This window comes from Phaenicophaeus curvirostris, chromosome 9 (genome assembly GCF_032191515.1).
Source record: "Phaenicophaeus curvirostris isolate KB17595 chromosome 9, BPBGC_Pcur_1.0, whole genome shotgun sequence".
In the NCBI taxonomy this organism is placed as follows: domain Eukaryota; kingdom Metazoa; phylum Chordata; class Aves; order Cuculiformes; family Cuculidae; genus Phaenicophaeus; species Phaenicophaeus curvirostris.
The window spans coordinates 9,593,157-9,613,431 of record NC_091400.1 but is presented as its reverse complement, the minus strand read 5'-3'; the positions used below and the strand labels follow the sequence as shown (position 1 = coordinate 9,613,431).

Sequence of the window (20,275 nt, the reverse complement as noted above, 5' to 3'; positions counted from 1 at the left end):
CCAGCACCCTCCTCTCTACAACCTCCTTTCAGGTAGTTGTAGAGAGCAATGAGGTCTCCCCTCTTCCACCTCGTGCGGGCGGTGCCTGTCCTCGGACGCTACAAGGATGACCTGTCGGTAGCTTTTCTCTCCCCCCCCACCCCGCTGTCACCCATCTCCCCCCGGGGGGGCCAGGCAGCCCCTTTCCCTCGCGGTGCGGGCGGTGCCTGCCGTGCCCGCACCCCCGCACATGCTCACTGGGGCTCGGCGGGGCTCTGGGCATGTGCAGAGCGCACGGCGCCGCGCCCCGGGGCTGCGCTCGCCGCCAGGTGAAGCCGCCGCTCGGGGCGGGATGGACGGCTCCGAGGAGGGGAAAAAGCAGCTGCAGCGCCTCGCCAGCTTGAAGGAGAGAGGTGAGGGGCTGGGCAACGCCGGGGGGAGCGGTGGGAGGCGAGGGATGCGCGGGGCGTGGGGAGAGGACGGGGCGGGGTGGGCTGGGTTGGGGGCTGGGAATCCCCCCGGAGAGCCTTCCCTGCTCTGGGCGGGCGGGGGAAGCAACAGGAAAACCCCTTAAAAAAAAAAAAAATTGAATCGGGGGATTGAAAAGTTGTGCCCGGCGGGTGCCCATCGCAGCTGCCGCGCATCCCCCCGGGGTCGCAGCTGGTGGTGCCGCGGATGCTCCATCCCTGGAGGTGATGGAAGCCGGGCTGGAGGGGGTTCGAGGGACCTGGTCCAGCGGGAGGTGTCGCTGCCCATGGGGGGGGGTGGAACTGGATGGGCTTTGACCTCCCGTGCGGGGACAGGCTGTCAGAGTTCAGCCAGGAGAAGAGAAGGCTGCAGGGAGACCTTAGAGCAGCTTCCAGTGCTGAAAGGGGCTGCAGGAAAGCTGGGGAGGGGCTCTGGATCAGGGAGAGCAGGGAAAGGATGAGGGAAACGGTTTTCAGCTGAAAGGAGGGAGATTGAGATGAAATCCTAGGAAGAAATGTTTTGCTGTGAGGGTGGGGAGGCCCTGGCCCAGGTTGCCCAGAGCAGCGGTGGCTGCCCCATCCCTGGAGGTGTTCAAGGCCAGGTTGGATGGGGTTTGGAGTCTCTGATCCAGTGGGAGGTGTCCCTGTCCATGGCAGGGAGGTTGGAACTAGATGGGTTTAAGATCCCTTCCAAGCCACACCATTCTGTGATTTAATGAAGCTGGGTGGGCATGGTGGTGGTGATGGTGATGGGTGGTGGCAGGTTGGGGTGGTGGCAGGAGGCTTGAGGCACCACAGCACGTGGGCAGTTGCTGCCTCACCTGACATTCCCGCCTGCACATTCCTGCCCGGTGGTCTGTGGAGTTTGTGTGTTGGTAACAGGTGCATTAGAGTCCTAGAATCATTAAGGTTGAAAAACATCTCTAAGATCATCCAGTCCACCCATGAGCCCAACAGCACCGTGTCTGCTAAATTATGTCCCAAAGTGCAATGTCTACATGCTTTTTGAACACCTTCGAGGAAAGAGACTCCACCACTGCCCTGGGCAGCCTCTTCCAGTGCCTCACCACTCTTTCAGTAAACATATTTTTCCTAATACCCAGTGTAAACCTCCCCTGGAGGAACCAGAGGCCATTTCATCTTGTCCTATCCCTTGTTACTTGGGAGAAGAGGCCAGCACCCAACTCGCTACAACTTCCTTTCAAGTACTTGTAAAGAGCAATAAGGTCTTCCCACAGCCTTCATTTCTCCAGACTAAACAGTCCCAGTTTCCTCAGCTGCTCCTCACAGGACTTGTGCTCTAGACCTTTCAACAGCCCTGTTGCCATCCTTTGGATGCAAAGAATGGGCATGCATTGATCTGATGGCTGGCAACACCGGTGAGCCTGGATGTCTGGTTACCTCCAGGGTGTAAAAGTCCATCTTCCTTGCTGTGTATTAGTGAAGCTGAGCTTTACGTGGAGTGCCTGGTTGCACCTAACCTGGTGTCATGTCCCATCTCTCGCTCTGTGTTGCAGGCTTCAATATGGACCCAACCATCAATGTGCAGACTTCCTGCTGATAGTGCGGGGCTCAGCCTGATACGCCCTAAGTTTTTGTTGAGCTGTTGTAGTTCCAGTGTAAATGAAAGGAAGCACTTTCCCTGGGCTGGTGTGGTTCCCTGTGTAAGTCACTATCAGTGCTTCAGTAAAAATGTCCAGCACTTCAGCTTTGTAGATCTTAGCTTCAAGAGTGCCTACTTTGGCTAGGAAACAAAAACATTGTAGTATTTAATCCTGTGAGGGTGGGGAGGCCCTGGCCCAGGTTGCCCACAGAAGCTGTGGTTGCCCCATCCCTGGAGATGTTCAAGGCCAGGTTGGATGGGGCTTTGAGCAACCTGATCTAGCGGGAGGTGTCCTTGCCCGTGGCAGAGGGGTTGGAGCTGGGCGATCTTTAAGGATCCTTCCAACCCAAACCGTTCTATGATTCTACAAGAAGGTGCATAGAAAGGAGCTTGGAAGCTAAAAAGGCAGTCCGTTTTTTAATATCGCTGGCCTGTCTGTCGCCAGACCGAGTTGGTCCTTGGTTACATAGGTAGGCAACATTTGAAGAACCAGTGTTACCAGCTGTTTGAATTGTGGACGTGTGCTTGTGAGCATGCATGGAGTGATCAGCATGTCCTCTTGTCTCACAGCTTCATATGCAGTGGGTGCAGAGTTGCCAGCGCTGTAGTTCTCAGCTGGGAATTCCCACAACTGCCTTCCCCTGGTCTTCCAGGAGCCAGGGAGGAACTGTTTGGAAAGGACAAAGTTGTGTAAAAGAATGAAATTACAGGGGTGTGATCAGTGCTTCTTTTTCTGTGACTCTCTTTCACCGTAAGTGCACTCAGTCACCTTTGCTGCAAAGCAGCAGCTTTTCTTAACCAAATTTCAGCTGGATATTTATGAGCTATTTATGACCTGCTTTGGCACTTCTTTTTTCAGTTGTTCTTGTACAGTCAGATTGTAAATTCATAATTACAGGCTGTTGTGGGTAGATTCTGACTTAGAAAATTCGTCATAATCTTATAGCTGGGTGCTTTGATAGTACAGGACCAAAAACTAAGGCTAAAAAGCTGCATTTTGCTGACTGACTGCTTCCATCCAGTACTGTTGGCTCCAGAGAAGCTGTCAGTGCCAAAAGGACTGTTGCTAAAAGGACAATCAGTTGCAAAAAAGGCAGGTTTAGGGTATTCTTCAGAGAAATCTGAGCCTCTTTACGTTGGTTGGACCGGGGCTTCAGTTCTGATGTCTGAAAGTCTTCTGCTCCCGTGGGCTGAGTCCTTTAATATGTAATGAAAGTTTTTGGGGTGGCAAGAATTAATTAAAAGGAAAGATACTGTAACTTGAGGACCGACTGTCCCAGATCCACTTGAGCTATTGAAATAGAAACTGTACTTGGCAGGTTCTGTCCTGAAAGACACTGTTCTTGGTGGGTGTTTCTCCCCAGTTGTGTTGTTGCAAGACTAACAAATGGTTTTGGAACTGTATGATTGGTGAGATAGTTGTTTTTTATGGGTGAAAAGCTACTTAGTAGTTAAGTTCTGAAAATACTCTTTTGCGTCTAAACCAATGCAAAATTATGGTAGCACAGCGTAGTTAAATTAGGTAAACTATCTTAAGTGACAAGTCTGAGGTGCCCAAAGTCAATTAGAGTCCAAGTGATGAAAAGGTAATGAGACACATGAAGTTATCGTAACAGAAATGACCTAATTATTGTTACTGTAGGGAAGTAAATTTTCTCTCTCTTTAAGTTTGAAGGTATTTGTATGTCCTCCATTCTTACTGATAATAACCCAACGCTATTTTAGATAACGACTTCCCTTAAGTCATTTCAGGGTGCTGTTTTAAACAGAAGCCTCATGAAAAGAAGAGCAAAAAAGGTTCTCTTCTTTTTCTTCTTTACTGCTTACAGGCGTAGATAACAATATTGCTTTGGAAGTGAATGCAGTTGATGGAAGGATCTGCTCTCTCCGAGTATTTGGGGTATTTGGTGTACGTGCTTTTAGGTATTGCTTTTGAAGTGGTGTATGGCTTCATATCACTGTGACATGGAATCATGGAATGGTTTGGGCTAGAAGGTACCTTAAAGGTCATCCAGTTCCAACCCCCCTGCCATGGGCAGGGACACCTCCCACTGGATTAGGTTGCTCAAGACCCCATCCAACCCGGCCTTGAACACTTCTAGGGAGGGGACATTCATGACTTGCCTGGGCTAGGGCCTCCCCACACTCATCATGAAGCACTTCTTCCTAATGCCTAATTTAAATGCTCCCCTCCATAATTTAAAGCCATTCTCCCTTGTCCTGTCACTCCATACCCTTGTAAAAAGTCCATCCCTAGCTTTCTTGTACGCCCTCTTCATTTACTGGAAGGCTGCTGTAAGGTCTCCCTGGAGTCTTCTTTTCTCTAGACTGAACAACCCCAGCTCTGTCAGCCTGTCCTCATAGCAGAGGAGCTCCATTCCTCTTTTCATCTTTGTAGCCCAGACTTCATAGTCTGTAGTCAGGTTTCTATAAAACACCTATTGATTTGAAGGAGTTTGGAGAACATCTGTTCCCTTTCAGATAACACCCATTCAGGAGCCCTTGTTTGATTTCTCTTTTGGGATGTGTTTTTCTAGTCTTGAGAAACTTGCCTGGCACCAGGTCACTAAACTGTCTTGAGCAGCGATGCAAAAGGTTGAGGGGAGGGCAGACGGCAGCGTACATGGTTGATTGCTGTCGCGTTTCACCTAATGCTTATGCTTTTCCTGAACAAGGTCAGCAGACTGAACCTGAGGCAGGTGTTCTGTAGCTGCCCGCTCGATTCTCAGTGGCAGCTGTGATGCTGACTGGTGTCTGGGCAAATTCACTTGGCTCTTTGGCAGAGCTCAGAACAGCGACAAGGACACTGAAGCTGTCTGCGTGCAAGATATGCTTATCTTTCACTCAGGATGAATTTTCCAAGCCCTGTGTCAGATACTTGATACTGATCACTCTAAGGCTTTCTCCACTGCGAAGTTTAATGAGAGCGTCATGAAGAAACATGATCACTGTATTGATGATATTTAGGACTTAAAAGTATTGTTTGAGTTTTAATCCTGTGTTAGCATTCCAAGATGGTTTGGTTAGATCATGTATATTATTATTACCTAGCTGTGATATTTGCAGGAGTGCATATTTCTGGTCAACTGGCCCTTGTAATTCCTGTAGATAAGACTTAAAATTGAAACAAACCCAAATCAAGTGGGCAGAGTCTTGTGCTATGAATGGTTGGACTCGATGATCCGGTGGGTCTCTTCCAACCTGGTTATTCTGTGATTCTGTGAACTGTAGCAAACTGACTAACAGCTGTGTTGGAACAGCGGTTGGTTACCTGCCTGGAAGGCTGCCTTGTTTGTCTTGGGTTTTATCGGCACTGCTGGTACTTTGCCCTTAAAGGCAGAGTCATCTTCCGTTGTGGTTGGTTTTTTGTTCAGTTGAAAACAGGAGTCAGCAGCAAAAACATTTGGAGTTGTAATTTTACCCAGTTTACACTTCAGCTGCCACCATCATAGTCACATTTCTGGTCACTTTGCTAAATTACTGTGCTTAACAACTAATGCTGACTCCACATACACTGGAAGTATTTATATTGCCTGAATTTTCTTTGCCAGTTTTCAAGATCCTCTCTTGCTCTGTGTTTGTTGGCTGGATTTGATGGAGTGTGATGATTCATAGTTTCTGTTCCCAAGCACTGTGGCTCTGTAGGGTTGTTTCTTCAAAAAAAAAAAAAAAGCAAAATAAAAAATGCCAGAAACTTTGAATAAGGGCATTCCGTGTATCTCCTGAGGACCCGGCTGCTAATCTGACAGCAATAGCTCATTACTTTGAAGGTATATACTATTGACAAGCTCTTAATGTGGTTTGCTAAATTTATACCTCTTTGTGGCAGAGGTAATTTTTATGGCCAAAGGAATTTCTTTGCTGAGAGTGGGATATCCTGTTGGGAGCTGTAGTCTCTGCTCTCTAGAGGGTTATTTTTTTTCCCCATGTACGTATGCATGTTGATGTTCGTACACAGCAGTCATCATTCTGCAGCAGAACCCATCCTGCTTGAGGGCTTTCGTCATTTATTAGTGCTTAAAAGCGTTTCTCACTTCAGTTTCTTGTGTTGAACCACATCTGTTTTTTCAGAACCTTGTGGAAACAAATCTTTTGATGTGAGCTCAGTGGTTCGACTTTATCAGGCTATGGGGTGTTTAATTTCCCTGTCCAGTTTCTAGGCAGCTGTAAGACTGCAGGATGCAAATTTGGGGTCTCATTAAAATAATTCTTTGTGCACACTTTTACAGTTTTGAGTCAAATCAGAGGATGTGGGAACACAGGCACAGTACCTGACTTAGAGTATTTGTTTTTAATGCTTATGTTTATGTACTCACACATGTGATTTTTGTTTTGTTTACCTATTTTAAAGAACTGTTTGGTAATTGAATCTTGTAGGTATCAGCTGGTGCAGCTGAGATGTGAGCAAAAACTTGGTTTGGCTGTATAAGCTACAGGCTTCATAATAGGTTTATGCCTTCTGGCTGTCTCAAGATTTGGAGCTGTTGTAAAAGTAGCAGGTATAAAACCAGCACATACATTCACCTTTACACAACCGATAAGGGCTTATTCCTCAGCTCCATCTCTTCTGTGGAGGCCTGGGAATGTTAAAGATGCTGCCCAGGCTTCAGTTTGGAGTGGTTTGCACATGGCTGGTGGTGCTGCTCCCACACCATGTCCTGTTGAGATAGAGGTAGCCTGGGTTTAGGGAGAAGGATCTTTGCGCCCCATTTGACTTAATTGTAAAATCACAGAATGCCGGGTTGGAAGGGGCCTTAGGGATCATCTGGTCCAACCTTTTAGGTGATCTATGGTTTCAATGAGATGGCCCAGCACCCCATCAAGCTGACCTTTTAAAGTGTCTAGAGTAGAGAAATCCACCGCTTCCCTGGGGAGATCATTCCAATGTTTCATGGTTCTCATGGGGAAACATTTTCTTCTGGAATCCAATCAGAATCTCCCCAGGAGCAACTTATCCCGGTTTCTCCTTGTCTTTCCCATGTGACTCCTAGTAAAAAGGGAGTCTTCATCCTCTTGGTCGGTACCCTTTATGTACTGGTATGTGGTAATAATAGACTTTGGTTTACGCTCTTGACAGTGATTCACAGGTCTTTGCTTGTAGGAAGACTATGGCTCAGCCTGATTCTTCCTATTCCAGGTCCACTGTGATGAGGAGGGTGGTAGCAGTCCCATTAAAGCTTCTGGTGCAGGGTTGCTGTCGGGGTTAATTCTCTCTTTAATGACATACCGCACCTCAAAAAGTCAGGTGTTAATTTACTTATACCAACAAAAATTAACTTCATTAAGTAAGCTTACTTCATCCAGAGCAAAAGACTTCTTGCACTGCAAACTCTTTCTCTTCCATGTGCCAGTAAAGACATGCCTGGGCCATAGCCTAGAGGAATAAACAGTGGAATGACACTTGCTTTCCTTAACAGCTCTACTTACTTTTTGATTATATGAGTAGGGTTGCAATACTGAAGTGGCATTATCCATTGATTTGGCATGGAAGGGCTCTTGATCTTCTTAAAGGCCATCCTGGATTACAATATATTAGTAAATGCTCAAGTTTATGCATGTAGCATTTTTAAGGTTGAGATTTTAATTTGTATTTTTTTTTAATACACAGCTCTACAAAAGAGATTGATGAATTTTTTAATAAAAAGGGTAGGAAGAGTCTCACCTCCTTACTCTGTGTAAATGAAGGTGTCTTTTCTGTTGTTCGCTATGCCATCCACAAAGAACAATCTTATTTTTAAGATATTAAATCCTTATTGCATATTAGCTCTAAAGGAAGAACTAGGAGCTGTGCAATGACAGTAAAGGGTGAGCACGCTGAAAAGTTACTGAAGGAAGGTGTCATGTGGGTACGGCACGGAGCAGCTGATTTTGTGGTTTCATTCCATGACAAACACACAGTGAATTACCCTCCGCAGTAACACAGGGAAGGGCTGCTTGAACAGGCTGCTTGATTCCCAGTCTCACACAGGTGAGCCCTTACTGGGGCTTGGTGGAGTGTTGTGTAAGTTCATATCCTTGTTTTTGGATAACTTGTTCTTGTATTGGTGCCTTAAGGGCTGATGATTCAGAGTTCTTGATTCAAGGAGTGTGTGGGGAGAGCTGCCAAGGGTGGGGCAAATCTATATTTAAATTTTTTCTGTCAGTTGCAAAGTATTAAGTAGCACTATGAGTTTTCGCTAAAGTTTGCCTTTCCTCCTTATAGGAAAGCTGGGGAGGGGCTCTTGATCAGGGTGTGCAGGGATAGGATGAGGGGGAATGGTTTTCAGTTGAAAGAGGGGAGATTGAGACGGAATCTTGGGAAGACAAGTTCTCCTGAAAGGGTGGGGAGGCACTGCCCAGGTTGTCCAGAGCAGTGGTGGCTGCTCCATCGCTGGAGGTGTTCTAGGCCAGGTTGGATAAGGCTTGGAGCCCCTGATCCAGTGGGAAGTTCCCCCTGACAGGGCAGGGCATGTGGAATTACCAGATGATCTTCAAGGTCCTTTCCAACTCAAACCGTTCTGTGATTCAAATTTCTGAAGTCTCAAAGGCCAAGCAGCCCATACTGGGACGCACTGAAAGAACAATGAGTTGGAAAGTTGTGGCAGCGATCGCATTTCCCTAAGGTAGTCAAAAAAAGAAGGGCATCCAAAAAGATGAACAGGAAGCTGGAAGCTTAGTTGGTAGCTGATTGATTATTTCTGGGTATTGAAACAATGGACCTCCAGCATCCTGGAGGCTGATCCCTTCCCTGATAATGCCTACAGCTGAGTTCTTGTGTGATCTTGGGTAAATCATACAATCTTCTCATGTCTCCACTATGGACTTGAAAGAAAAAAAAATGTCTCATAGGACTCTTTTTGGAAGAAAATGCAAATAAATTATAAAGAAAGGTGCTCAGCTACTCTGGCGGTGCTGGACGTACATGTAATGATATTGCATTAAGCACGCTTCCTGGCATTGATCTGTAACCCGAGCCAGTGTGGGTTTAAAATGGTGACTGCAATACATCCACCTTGTAATTTTTGAACTCAATCAATAAGATGGTTTAACTCTCCATTGATCAAAAATTGATTGTTTGGGGAGCCACCATCTTTTTCAGACACTTCCCAGTTACTTCAGTTCTCAAAGGATATCCAGTTCATCCATGGGCTATTAATGAAGTTTACGACCCAGGTTATTTAGGAAGTCTGCGTAGATAACCAGAAGAGCTTTAAAATAAATGAAATGAGGAACTGATTTGCATAAAGGAGGTGCTGCAATATTAACTTCTTTCTTTTTTTTCTTTTCTTGTATAGCTATTGGCGAATATGAAGAGCTTAAAGCAGAAAATAAGAAAGCGAAAGAAGAGGTTTGTATCTATTGATTATTTCTTTAATAATGAAGTGCTAAATATCAGACTACATAATTGGATGTGGGAGGTTGTCTGGTTTTGTGAGTTCATCTGGTTACTTAGACAGTGTCACTCATAAATACTATTTGTATAGATGTTTAACATCTTTGTTGGAGACATGGACAGTGCAGTTGAGGGCACTGTCATGAAGTTTGCCAATGACACCAAGCTGTGTGATGCAATCGACATGCTGGCAGGAGGGGATGCCATCTGGAGAGACCTGGACAGGCTTGAGAGGTGACCCATGTGAACCTCATGAAGTTCAATAAGACCAAGTGTAAGGTCCTGCTTCTGCTCTGGGACAGTCCCAACCACCAATACAGCCTGGGTGGAGAATGGATTAAGAACAGCCCTGAAGAGAAAGACTTGGGGGTGCTAGCTGGTAAAATGCTCAACATGAACCAGCAATGTGTGTTTGCAGCCCAGAAAGGCAACCATGTCCTGGCCTGCATCCAGGGAGGGATCCACTGCATCCAGTGAAGGGAGGGGGTTCTGCCTCTCTGCTCTGCTCTGGTGAGACCTTACCTGGAGCCCTGCATTCAGTTCTGGAGTTCTCAGCACAGGAAGGACATGGATCTGTTGGACTGAGGCCAGAGGAGGCCATGGAGATGATGCAAGCGCTGGAGCACCTCCCATATGAGTACAGAGAGTTGGGTTGCTTCAACCTGGAGAAGAGAAAGATCCACAGAGACCTTATAGGAGCTTTCCAGTACTTAAAGCGGGCCCACAGGAAAGCTGGGGACTCTATCAGGGAGTGCAGGGCTAGGACGAGGGGGAATGGTTTTAAGCTGAAGGAGGGGAGATTGAGTTGAGATATTAGAATGAAATTATTTCCTATGAGGGTGGTGAGGCTGTGGCAAAGGTTACCCAGACAAGTCGTGGCTGCTCCATCCCTGGAGATGTTCAAGGCCAGGCTGAATGGGGCTTTGAGCATCCTGATCCAGTGGGGGATGTCTCTGCCCATGGCAGGGGTTGGGAACTGGATGGTCTTTATGGACCCTTCCAACCCAAACCATTCTATAATTCTATTTCTACATGTATTAAGGAGTAATGAATCCAACTCCCAGAAGCTATTCTGGCTGTTCCACTCTAGAAAATTGCTATAACTATTTATATATATATATATTAAATGATTGCTTCTGTAGCCAGTTTGCATATGGTTACAATGTGAGCTTAGACCAAATCAAGTGTTTAGGTATTTTTAGGAAAACTTGTTTCTTTTAGATCTAACCCTTGTTTTAAAATTGATTTGCACTGTGAGTGTTACTGAAAACAGAGTAGACCACCACCTTCCCTTACCAAGCACTTCTGGAAGTTCAGAATGAAGGAATGTGATTTGTCAAGGTATTTCAGTTATTCCTCTTCTCCCTCAAAAAACCTCAAACCCAGTTTTTAATGGGAGAGCAAAATGTCTTATCTCAACTTGCAGAATAAAATGGATTTGCAGTCTATCACCCATCCTTCTGTGAGATCTGTGTGCCTGTCCAACTTTGAAAACAGGCTTTGAAAGCATGGACTGAACTTTGTACATTAGTCTGGGCTTCATTTTTTAACATTTAGAGTACTGGACTAAGAAATAATGACACCTTTCTAGGTTGTTCATTGTAATTGTGATAAACTGTCTTCCTAGTAGTTAAATTGAATACATTTGATGAGGTATCTCTTCCCAGCCAGGTCTCTTGGTCATTCAACACGCCTGCTTTCTGTGAGGAAGCTGACAGGAACAGAAAACTCTGCGAGAGATTTGAAGGCAGCGTTATGTTGCATAAATCCATATCAATGTGCAAAAGGTTTTTAGCAGATATGTGCCAAAAGAAACCATGGCTGGGAAAAGCCCCTTATCGGTTCTGGATAGCGAGGAAGGCAGAGGAATCAGTGCTACACTGTATTGTAAGCAGAAAATTCTCCTTTCTCCAGTGTTAGTGAGCTGCAGGAACAGGTTAGTTTTCAAATCTCTGTTAGCTGCCAAGGCATGTAGGTTTAATTTAGCTTTTTGTGAAGTCCTTTCTGAATGGTAAGTTTTAGTCCAGCTGATATAAATGTTCCAATTCAAGGCTGTATTGGGAAGACCTTGTGCTTAACTACTTTTTCATTATTAAAGAAAACCTGAAGCTTATCTTATCATTACGTTTCAGCCATGATTATGCTTATTTCCACTGAGCTCAGCATACTGTGCTTCACTCCCTCCCACCCACTGGCTCCCTCCTACCCACTGACCTTTTTGTGTCTTTTACTGTGCTTGCCACTGCATTCCTGTTATGCTGTCCCACTCCAGAGCCTCAGATAACCCAGGAAATCTGCCCTCTGGTTTTGCTGTTGAGAAGACTGTAGCAGTTCATCTCAGTGCTTGGAAGAAAAAGATGATGAAACTGAGTTAGTCCTGTTAGCCCTGTATCCTGTCTCTGCCACCAACAGGGAGAGGGGGGAGTAAGAGCACATTTAACACCTCCACAGAGCATGCTTCAAGTCTTCAAACCACTTGCAGCCTAGGGACTTCCTCAGCTGTGTGTGGTTTGAGTGTGTTCTGCCCTTCACAGCTCTCTTCCTTGAATTTGTCCTGTCCCTCACCAGCCCATGCTGGTTGTTGGCTTCCATCGTGTGTGACGAGCTCCACACCAGGACTGTCCACTGCATTAAAAATGGGCTCCCCAGCTTTGCCTGGAACCCAAGTCCTACGAGCTTTGGTGTTTCTTCAACAAAGCTTTGTTTAGGTTGGAGGAGAGGGAGGTTTGAGGAGGCTTTTCTTGAGCTGCTTCAACACAGGAAGGATGTGGATCTTTAGAGCGAGTCCAGGGGAGGCCATGGAGATGATCTGAGGAATGGAGCATCTCCCACATGAGGACGGGCTGAGAGAGTTGGGGTTGTTCAGTCTGGAGAAGAGAAGGCTTCAGGGGGACCTCCCAGTACTGAAAGGAGCTACAGAAAAGCTGGAGAGGGCCTCTTGGTCAGGGAGTGCAGGGGCAGGACAAGGGGGAATGGTTTTAAGCTGAAAGAGGGAAGATTGAGATGAGATTTTAGGAAGAAATGTTTTCCTGTGAGGGTGGAGAGGCCCTGGCGCAAGTTGCTGAGAGAAGTAGTGGCTGCCCCATCCGTGGAGATGTTCAAGGCCAGGTTGGCCAAGGCTGAAGCATTTCCATGGCAGGGGAGTTGGAACTGTATGGGCTTTAAGGTCCCTTCTGACCCAAACCATTCCATGATTCTATGATATTTTCCTTTGAAGGCCATTCCAGTGGACATTTTTGTCAACAAAATTGAGATTAAATGAGGTGATCTGAGGTTGTTTCTTGCATTTGCTCTTCTTTCTTCCTTGCTCCTTTCTCTCACAAGACTCCTTTCCCATAACTGGGTATCTCTAGCCACTCCTTTGTACTCCTCCTGAAGGCTTGTAAGATGTTTTTTTTCCAATTGCTTGTATAAGAGCTGAAAATCCTCCAACTCTGAACACATGGGGATTTCATCCCCAGCCGGGCAAATTAGTTAAGCACATGCTCAGGGTTGGAGGATTTTCCGTTGTTATGCAAGTATTCTCCATCTAAGATCCTCCATCCTGCAAATCGGTGCACTTGTGTAAGCAGTCCTGCTGAATTGTTTAAGGTGCTTGGACTCAAGTGGTTACGTGTGAGGCCCTAAGTGCATTTCTTCCACAGAAAAAAAGAATCTGCTGATACAGAGTTCATGGTTATGTTTGCTTACAGTGCCACTACTGGAAGAAGCTATTCCTTGTGTTATTGCAAGGCTGGGCAATCCTGAAAGCTTGTTACCATCTCCCTGACTTTTTATCTTAGTTTATGCTTTGTAAGATCAAACCTGATATTGGAGGAAGTCTGGCACAGGGTATCTCTGCATGTGGATTAGGAAGCTGGGGGTAACTTCTGCTCCCGCTCTGCCACTTGTTTCGCTGTGAGTGTAAGCAAGTGGTTTCCTCTGCATCAGCTGTGGTCACAGAACTGTGCTGACAGGAGGAAGAGAAGAGAAAGTTAATCTTTGCAGATTATTTGTGGGAAGTACTCTGCAGAAGTGAGATAGCATTCTGTATGGATGTGCTTTTGATGCTTTTTTTTTCCTAAAGTCATCAGTATACTTGTACGGCTCTGAAAGATGAGCTGTGTAGAAATGATCCTGGTTTATGGCAGAAACATAGAACTTGGTTCATAATGGGCAGCCAGTTTAAAACAAGGCATAATTTTAATTTTAGAAAAGTTATGCATTGTTCCATATTTTTTTCTTAAGATTAAAAAGCAAATTGGCAAAATTTACATAGGTTACTTTGTTCGAAGTGCTGCTGCTTAAATGGATGCTAATAACCTTGAAAATTCAGGAACAGAATATAAGATCTTTAACCTGCAGTCTCTTTTCCTGCTTGCTTTGCTAAGCTGCCAGTTTGGAGGCTGCTGGTGAGGTCTTTGACAGAATTGGTGCAGGCTTTTTTTTATTAACATTTTTAAATACTTTCAAAAACCGGAGCAAAAATTACATTGGGAGATCATTTCTCTTAGGCCATCCTTTTAAATGATGCAGCTGACTAAACAAGCATACTAGCACCCAATAAATAGATAACTAACGTTCAGTTGCTCACAAATGTAGAGAACTTAATATGCAGTTCTGACGTATTCAGAGTCAGATCATGAATAAATATTTGACTACGTGCTAATCAGACAGAAATGACTCTGAACGCTGGTTTTGACAGTGTTTTGTCATGCTGCCAGTTGGGAAATAAAGGCAAGACAGCTTTCCAAAACAGTAGGTGTAATACTGAATCTCTGATACATCATTCATGGTGTTTACTCTCTTAAAGCACATCTATAGAGTGGATTATATGTTTTATCACCAAATGGGAATGGAGGAGGGAGTCTGCCCAGATGACATGCTCATTCTTTCTGTAAGCAGAGTATAACAAATGCCATAGGAGACTTTTGAGCACTGTACCAAAGTCATTATTTTAGAACAGGCATTAATTCCGCATAAATTTCACAATCTGTGCAAATGAAAAAGAACGTATCTTGTGTTGCTTAGCAATGGCTTAATTGACTATATGGCTATTACGTGAACTTCTTGCATCTTAATATCTGAACTGAACAATCTCCTCCTTGTTTTTGCCCTTTGAAGGCCCTTTACTGAAGTCAGTAGGAGCTTATGTGCAAAAGAGCTGGCAAAGAAGCAGCTGCCTGTTAGAAGTGAACAGACAAGAAACCCAGGCCTCCCCAGAACTGTAGAATCATGGCATGGTTTGGGTTGGAAGGGACATCAAAGCCTATGTAGTTCCTACGCCCTGCCATGGACAGGGACACCTCCCACTGGATCAGCTTGCTCAAAGCCCCGTACAATCTGGCCTTGAATACCTCCAGGGATGGGGCAGTCACAACTTGCCTGGACAACCTGTGCCAGTACCTCCCCACCCTCACAGAAAACATTTCTTCCTGATGTCTCATCTCAATCTCCCCTCTTTCTGCTAAAACCCATTCCCCCTCATCCTTTCCCTGCTCTCCCTGATAAAGAGCTCCTCCCCAGCTTTCCTGCAGTACTCTTTGAGTACTGGAAGCTGCTCTAGGGTCTCCCCAAAGCCTTCTCTTCTCCAGGCTGAACACTGCCAACTCTCTCAGCCTTTCTTCATACAGGGGGTGCTCTAGCCCTCTCATCATCTCATGTGCCCCTCCTCTGGACTTGCTCCATCTGCTCCATGTCCTTCCTGTGCTGAGGACTCCAGAACTGAACGCAGGACTCCAGGTGATGTCTCGTCAGAGGAGACCAGAGGGGCAGAATCACCCCTCAGCAGTTAAAGACAACCTCAACTTTTCTAAGTCTTTGCTAGATTGGAGATAAACTGGGTTTTCTTTGGTAGGAGTTGTAACAGCTCTGCTTGGATGGGTTTGATTGCAAGACGAAAAAGCAAAGTTCTTTCCATTGATTGTTTCAGCAAGTGCAACAATCTCCCGCTCTCTTTTTCTTCCTGTTCTTCATTCTGAAGCACAGTAGCAGTGAAAGGAAAAGATTCAGAAAGCAGCAACTGGGAGCAGGAATTGCTCTGCAGAGACTTGAAGGTACAGCCTGTGATTGTGCAGAGAAACACGCATAGCTGTCAGGAGAACAGTCACCTTGACGTGGTCCAAATGGAGCTCTCTGTGCAAATAGCACTCACGGTGTAGTGGAAATGGTCATTTAACTTCCATTTTGCCGCATGGGGAAAGCTGTTACGCTTTACCGTGTGTTGTTGGAGTGTTTTTGAAGGAGTTTTTCCCCAGTGGTTGGGACAGGGAGTGTTCTGAATCCTCTGCATCAAGGTTTCTATCAATAAGAAAGTGTCCTGTTGGCTTCCAGAGGCAATGGATCAGATCCTTACAATGCTAATCTTCCTGTTTTTTAAACTGAGCATTAAAAGCCCTTGCTCACTTAATGTGCAGTGGTCTGAAAGCTTGTAGCATGCAGAAAAATCCGTGGGTGAAACATGCCAGTGTGGTTACAGTCTCTTTCTTGTGAAATAAGGAGAGGCAGCAGCTCACACTGATCCTCCTTTTGCAGCGGAGCTGTGCTCTGCAGGAACAATCAGAAATACTCTTTCTGCATCTTTTACTGCCTTCTGTTCTTAGATTGCACTTCTGCCATCAAGGTAAGGTACTGAGGAAACTGAGAGGGAGGGCAGTGAGCGGCAAGGTTCATGCACAGACTTCCCTTCCACACCTCTCCTGTGCAAGGTTCTCTGAAAACAACTTCTTTGTTAGCAGGGCCAGATGAGAAACGGTGAGTCCTGATCTGATGCTGCCTGCTTAACACGTCTTGCTCCTTCTGCAGCTCTTACTTGTTCCACAGACCTTTACAGCAGCTGGTGACTGACCTGTCCCTCCGACTCGGCCACTGTTGCTTACCTCGTCACCCCACTGCCATAAGAAGAGAGATTGCTTGTTGAGTGCAGCTCTTTTTGCTCCAACAGAATCATCAGCAGCAGCTTCCAAAGCCTTTGGGAGGCTGACCATGTGATGACAGCAATGGCCTTCTCTCCTTGCCCAAGAGCAGGACAGGGTCCTCCGGAGCTGATAGAAGGGCTCTCTTGAATTTCGCTGCCTTTAATTCTGGCTCTCTCCCTTCTTCTTACTGAACAGCGGCTCCTTTCCCAGCTACCTCAAAGTGGGTCTCCACGTGGAAAAAACTGAAAATCGAGTAAAATCACGTCAGGTTTTTTTTCCCAGTTCTGTTCCAATGACCGGAGTCCTTGTGACTGCAGTTACAGTGTAAGGAGCTCAGGCACATAGGTCTCTTCCCGAAGTTAACTCTTGGTCTTTGGCTGATTTATTGCTCTGAGCATCCACAGCCGCCTGTGAGGAAGGATGTCTGGTTTGCCGTGTGTGTCAGACGCGCTGTGTGCCAGTCATACTTCCCCTCGGGTCATGTGTTTGTCACCATGTGGTTAATCACTGACAGTGCCTCTTGTGAAGTTTACTCATTCCTGTGAGTTCTTTCATTTGCCTGTAGAAGAGATTTTCTTAGAGAAGGCTATTAAATGTCTTGTTATTCTTTCTCTTTGAAGAAACCTCTCCTTCATAAGTTTGCAGTCCTGCATAGTATTAGCATTAACCCCCAGATTAATAAGTCTGGGGTGATGAAAAATCCTCAAAGTATGAAAATGAGTATCCTTCCCTCTTCCAGCTTTGTTCACAGTATTATAAAACTGTACAGCACAACCCTGTTTATTGGCTTTGAGGTTTTTCTTGCCCATGGTAGCTATAGAAATATAGGTCTTTCTTCAAAGTCTATTTCTGTTAAAGTACCTAGACCTAAAGCAAATTGACATGCAAAATGTTGCTTTTACTGCTATGTGGATGACCTTTTATCTCAGTTTTGGATAATAAGACTCTTCTAAAATATTTTCAGAGTAGCTGTGAATGGGAACCTAAAATCAAGTACAACTCACTTTCATACTCTGAATAATGAATTTTTTATGCGTCAATTCCATTGATCTTACATGACTGAGAATAAAAAGAAATGATGCTTTGATAGGTTTCTGTACATTATTGTGCTGACAGTTGATCTTTGTTGATTTTGCATGTTGTGACTGACTGCTAATTAAAGAATTTCATTTTGATTTTTGCTTCTGCTACAGTGTGACAAAATCAAGCAAGAACGAGATGAGGCTGTCAAAAAACTGGAGGAGTTTCAGAAAAGTAAGTTGATAGTGGGAATTTCTGGGTTTGGAGAGTGATGAACATCAGTCTTTCTACTCTACAGCAGTGGACAGAATGCTGAGATTCAGGTCCATGTGCTGTTTCTCCTTCAAAGCCTTGTTTCAAAGAGTTAATGCTGTGGGATTTTGACAGTTGTCAGACTAACTGCTGTCACAGTGTTTACACTTCTGCCACAGGTAGCTGTTCTTAAGATGGGAAGTGGTGTAAGTACAATGGTACCTATCTCACCTGGATTCTGCAAGTCACTTGTAGAATGATACATGGTTGGATTGAGTGGGATTTGGCCCTTTTGCTGAGATTGCTAATAATCATGGCAATTTTTTCACAAAGAAGTAAAATTACTTTAATCCTAGACACACCAATTGAGTTTTTTAGGATGAACTGCTGCCTCTTAATTTCTGGAGCAAGTTCTGTCTTGTCTGGACTGTGAGAATGTCAATATTCTGTTCTAAACTTTTATGGTAATGGTTCTATTGAAGCTCTATGGTGTCTGAAAGCAACAAAGCCCATCTAATGGGAGTAGAAGTATCCTACTGGAATAGCTCCTTGGAAGAGACAGTTACAATAAGATTGTGGTCTGTTATGTCTGGTTTGTGCCAGCACGGTGAGCTGCACGATGAAGCATCGGGAATGTGGATGGAGTTAATGCAGGACAAGGAAATCACATGGTCTGCACTTTTGTGTGACTGCCTTAACAGAGGAGTTTGCTCACTTCTGTTTTGTAATTGTTTGTATGATACAAATATGGAAAAGAATCTAAAATCAACAGGAATCATCTACTGTCTCAAATGATCGTAGATAACTGTTCTGTGAGGTAAGAATGTTCTCTAAGAAGTCTAATTCCTCTGGAAAAAATTGTAGCCTGTTCTGTTTTTGTTACGATACGAGGAGTACCAGAGCGTGGCAGAAAATGTCAAGTAGTTAAGACTTAAAATTTGAAGTAATATTTGATGTTGTAAAATTTTATAGGTTTCTTTTATCTTCCTTTCACATTTTTAAAGGACATACCTTGTAAACATAGTGATAAAATGCCAGGAATATTAGGATTTTAAGGCAATAATAGAGCCCATTATTTAAATGACAATATAAAAGGCAATTATATTGATGAAGAGCTACATCGGCTTTGTGTCTGTGAATAAACTTGGCCTGTACTCAGCTTCTATTTGTTCTCCTGGCATAAACACATATTGTGTGTGATTCCAGTTTAATGGGGCCCCGTTTGTATGCCAAGCAGCTGCATTTTAGGCCCTATTGCGTGATTTCATAGCTCTCTGAAAATTGGTTCTATTGAGCACAAGAGATAGAAGGTGGTGGTGGTGGGGAAAGCTTCAACACACAATCATTTCTTTTCAATTGGAGCCAGCAAGGTTGATGACAACATGACCATTGTGTTATAATGATAAGACCACTAAGGATCTGTACCTCTCATCAAGGCTTTCACACAACAGCAGATACAATTTAATTCACTGCTCTGTCAGCAGTGCTGATACCATTATGCCGTCTGTCTCCACAGTTATAATCACTGTCCTCCGAGAAATGCAGTTGAAATGATCTTGAGCAGTCAAAGAAACTCTCAATTAAGGCTGCCACTTCCAATGTGTCAGATTGTGTCTTGTGCACTTGGTACAATTTTCACTTCCAATCCTGTTTATTTACAATGTCTACCAGTAATTATGCTTAACATGTCATTTAGTGAGGGTGCCCCTGCCAAGGAGATTGTTGGGTGCTGCAGTACCATTGAGTGGGAGTTTCTCGCAGTCAATGCCATCAGCGGCTTTTAGTCCCTGATGGGATGCAGTAGTAATGTTGATAATGCAAGTATCGTGCTCATCAAGTCATAATTAGATGCCACTCAAATGTGCCACTTGTAATAACAGTGTTGATTCATGTTTTCTCGGTGACTGCAACTACTAATTAGTTAAGTGGTTTTTGGTTGGCCTGCATTTGCTGCGGATTATTATTACCCCTGAAAAAAACTGTCAAGGTTAGAGATGTTTCAGGCCACTTAGTGCTGCTTTATGAATTTTAATATTGACATAATAAGAACTTTGGACAGACTTAGGAAATAATGTATTTTTGTATTTAATTTGGAAAGACTTTTTTCCTCCGAGTTAATCATAATTGCAGGTTAATTAAGTTTAAATGAACCAAGAGTAATCCCTAGTTCTGCCATGTGAGCCCAATCCTTGTTTCCCAACTTTAGCCTTGCTGGAGGGCGTTCAATTTCTGTCTGTGAAATGAGAGCAGCTCTGCATCTCCACTGTTTTCTCGACCTGCCCAAAGCATTTTATTGCTCCAAATCCCCAGAGCTAGGTAGAATAAAACAGAAGAGAGATGGACATGTAATACCTGGAGCTTTACCTCTCTCAAATTAAATGTAGCAGCTGATACGGCACACTCAGAGCAGATAATTTCTCCAAAGCCAGAAAAAAGGGAAATAAAAAAAACAGCCGAAGAAAGAGATGTGGTTGCTGTGCTGTTAGAAGACTTCATGTGAATATAGTTTTTTGAACCATGATTTCCCAATACTCTGCTCTGCTCTTTTTTCTTTGACTGCTCGTGTTTTGTAGAACTCATCTCACATGCAGCTACTGGTTTGGCAGGGAACTCCAATGTGCTGCTGTTTCCCTGTGTTAGTAATGAAAATATTAGTGTTATTATAGAATAGTAGGAAGGGACCTTA

The 20,275-nt window shown here is 44.5% G+C and overlaps 1 protein-coding gene across 4 annotated transcripts in view; it reads left to right on the top strand.

The window, feature by feature from the left end:
* The first annotated feature begins 306 nt into the window (after positions 1 to 306).
* Positions 307 to 20,275, top strand: part of SHTN1 (shootin 1) — a 64,135-nt gene continuing 44,166 nt past the window's right edge. For 3 of the 4 annotated variants that reach the window (XM_069863753.1, XM_069863752.1, XM_069863755.1), the window contains exons 1-3: positions 307 to 392; positions 9,324 to 9,376; positions 17,511 to 17,571. In XM_069863753.1, the coding sequence (XP_069719854.1) occupies positions 332 to 392; positions 9,324 to 9,376; positions 17,511 to 17,571 (175 nt within the window). In that variant the 5' untranslated portion in view covers positions 307 to 331. Of the gene's footprint in view, positions 393 to 6,937; positions 7,066 to 9,323; positions 9,377 to 17,510; positions 17,572 to 20,275 lie in introns of those variants that run through there. The other variant, XM_069863754.1, reaches the window with a different exon arrangement.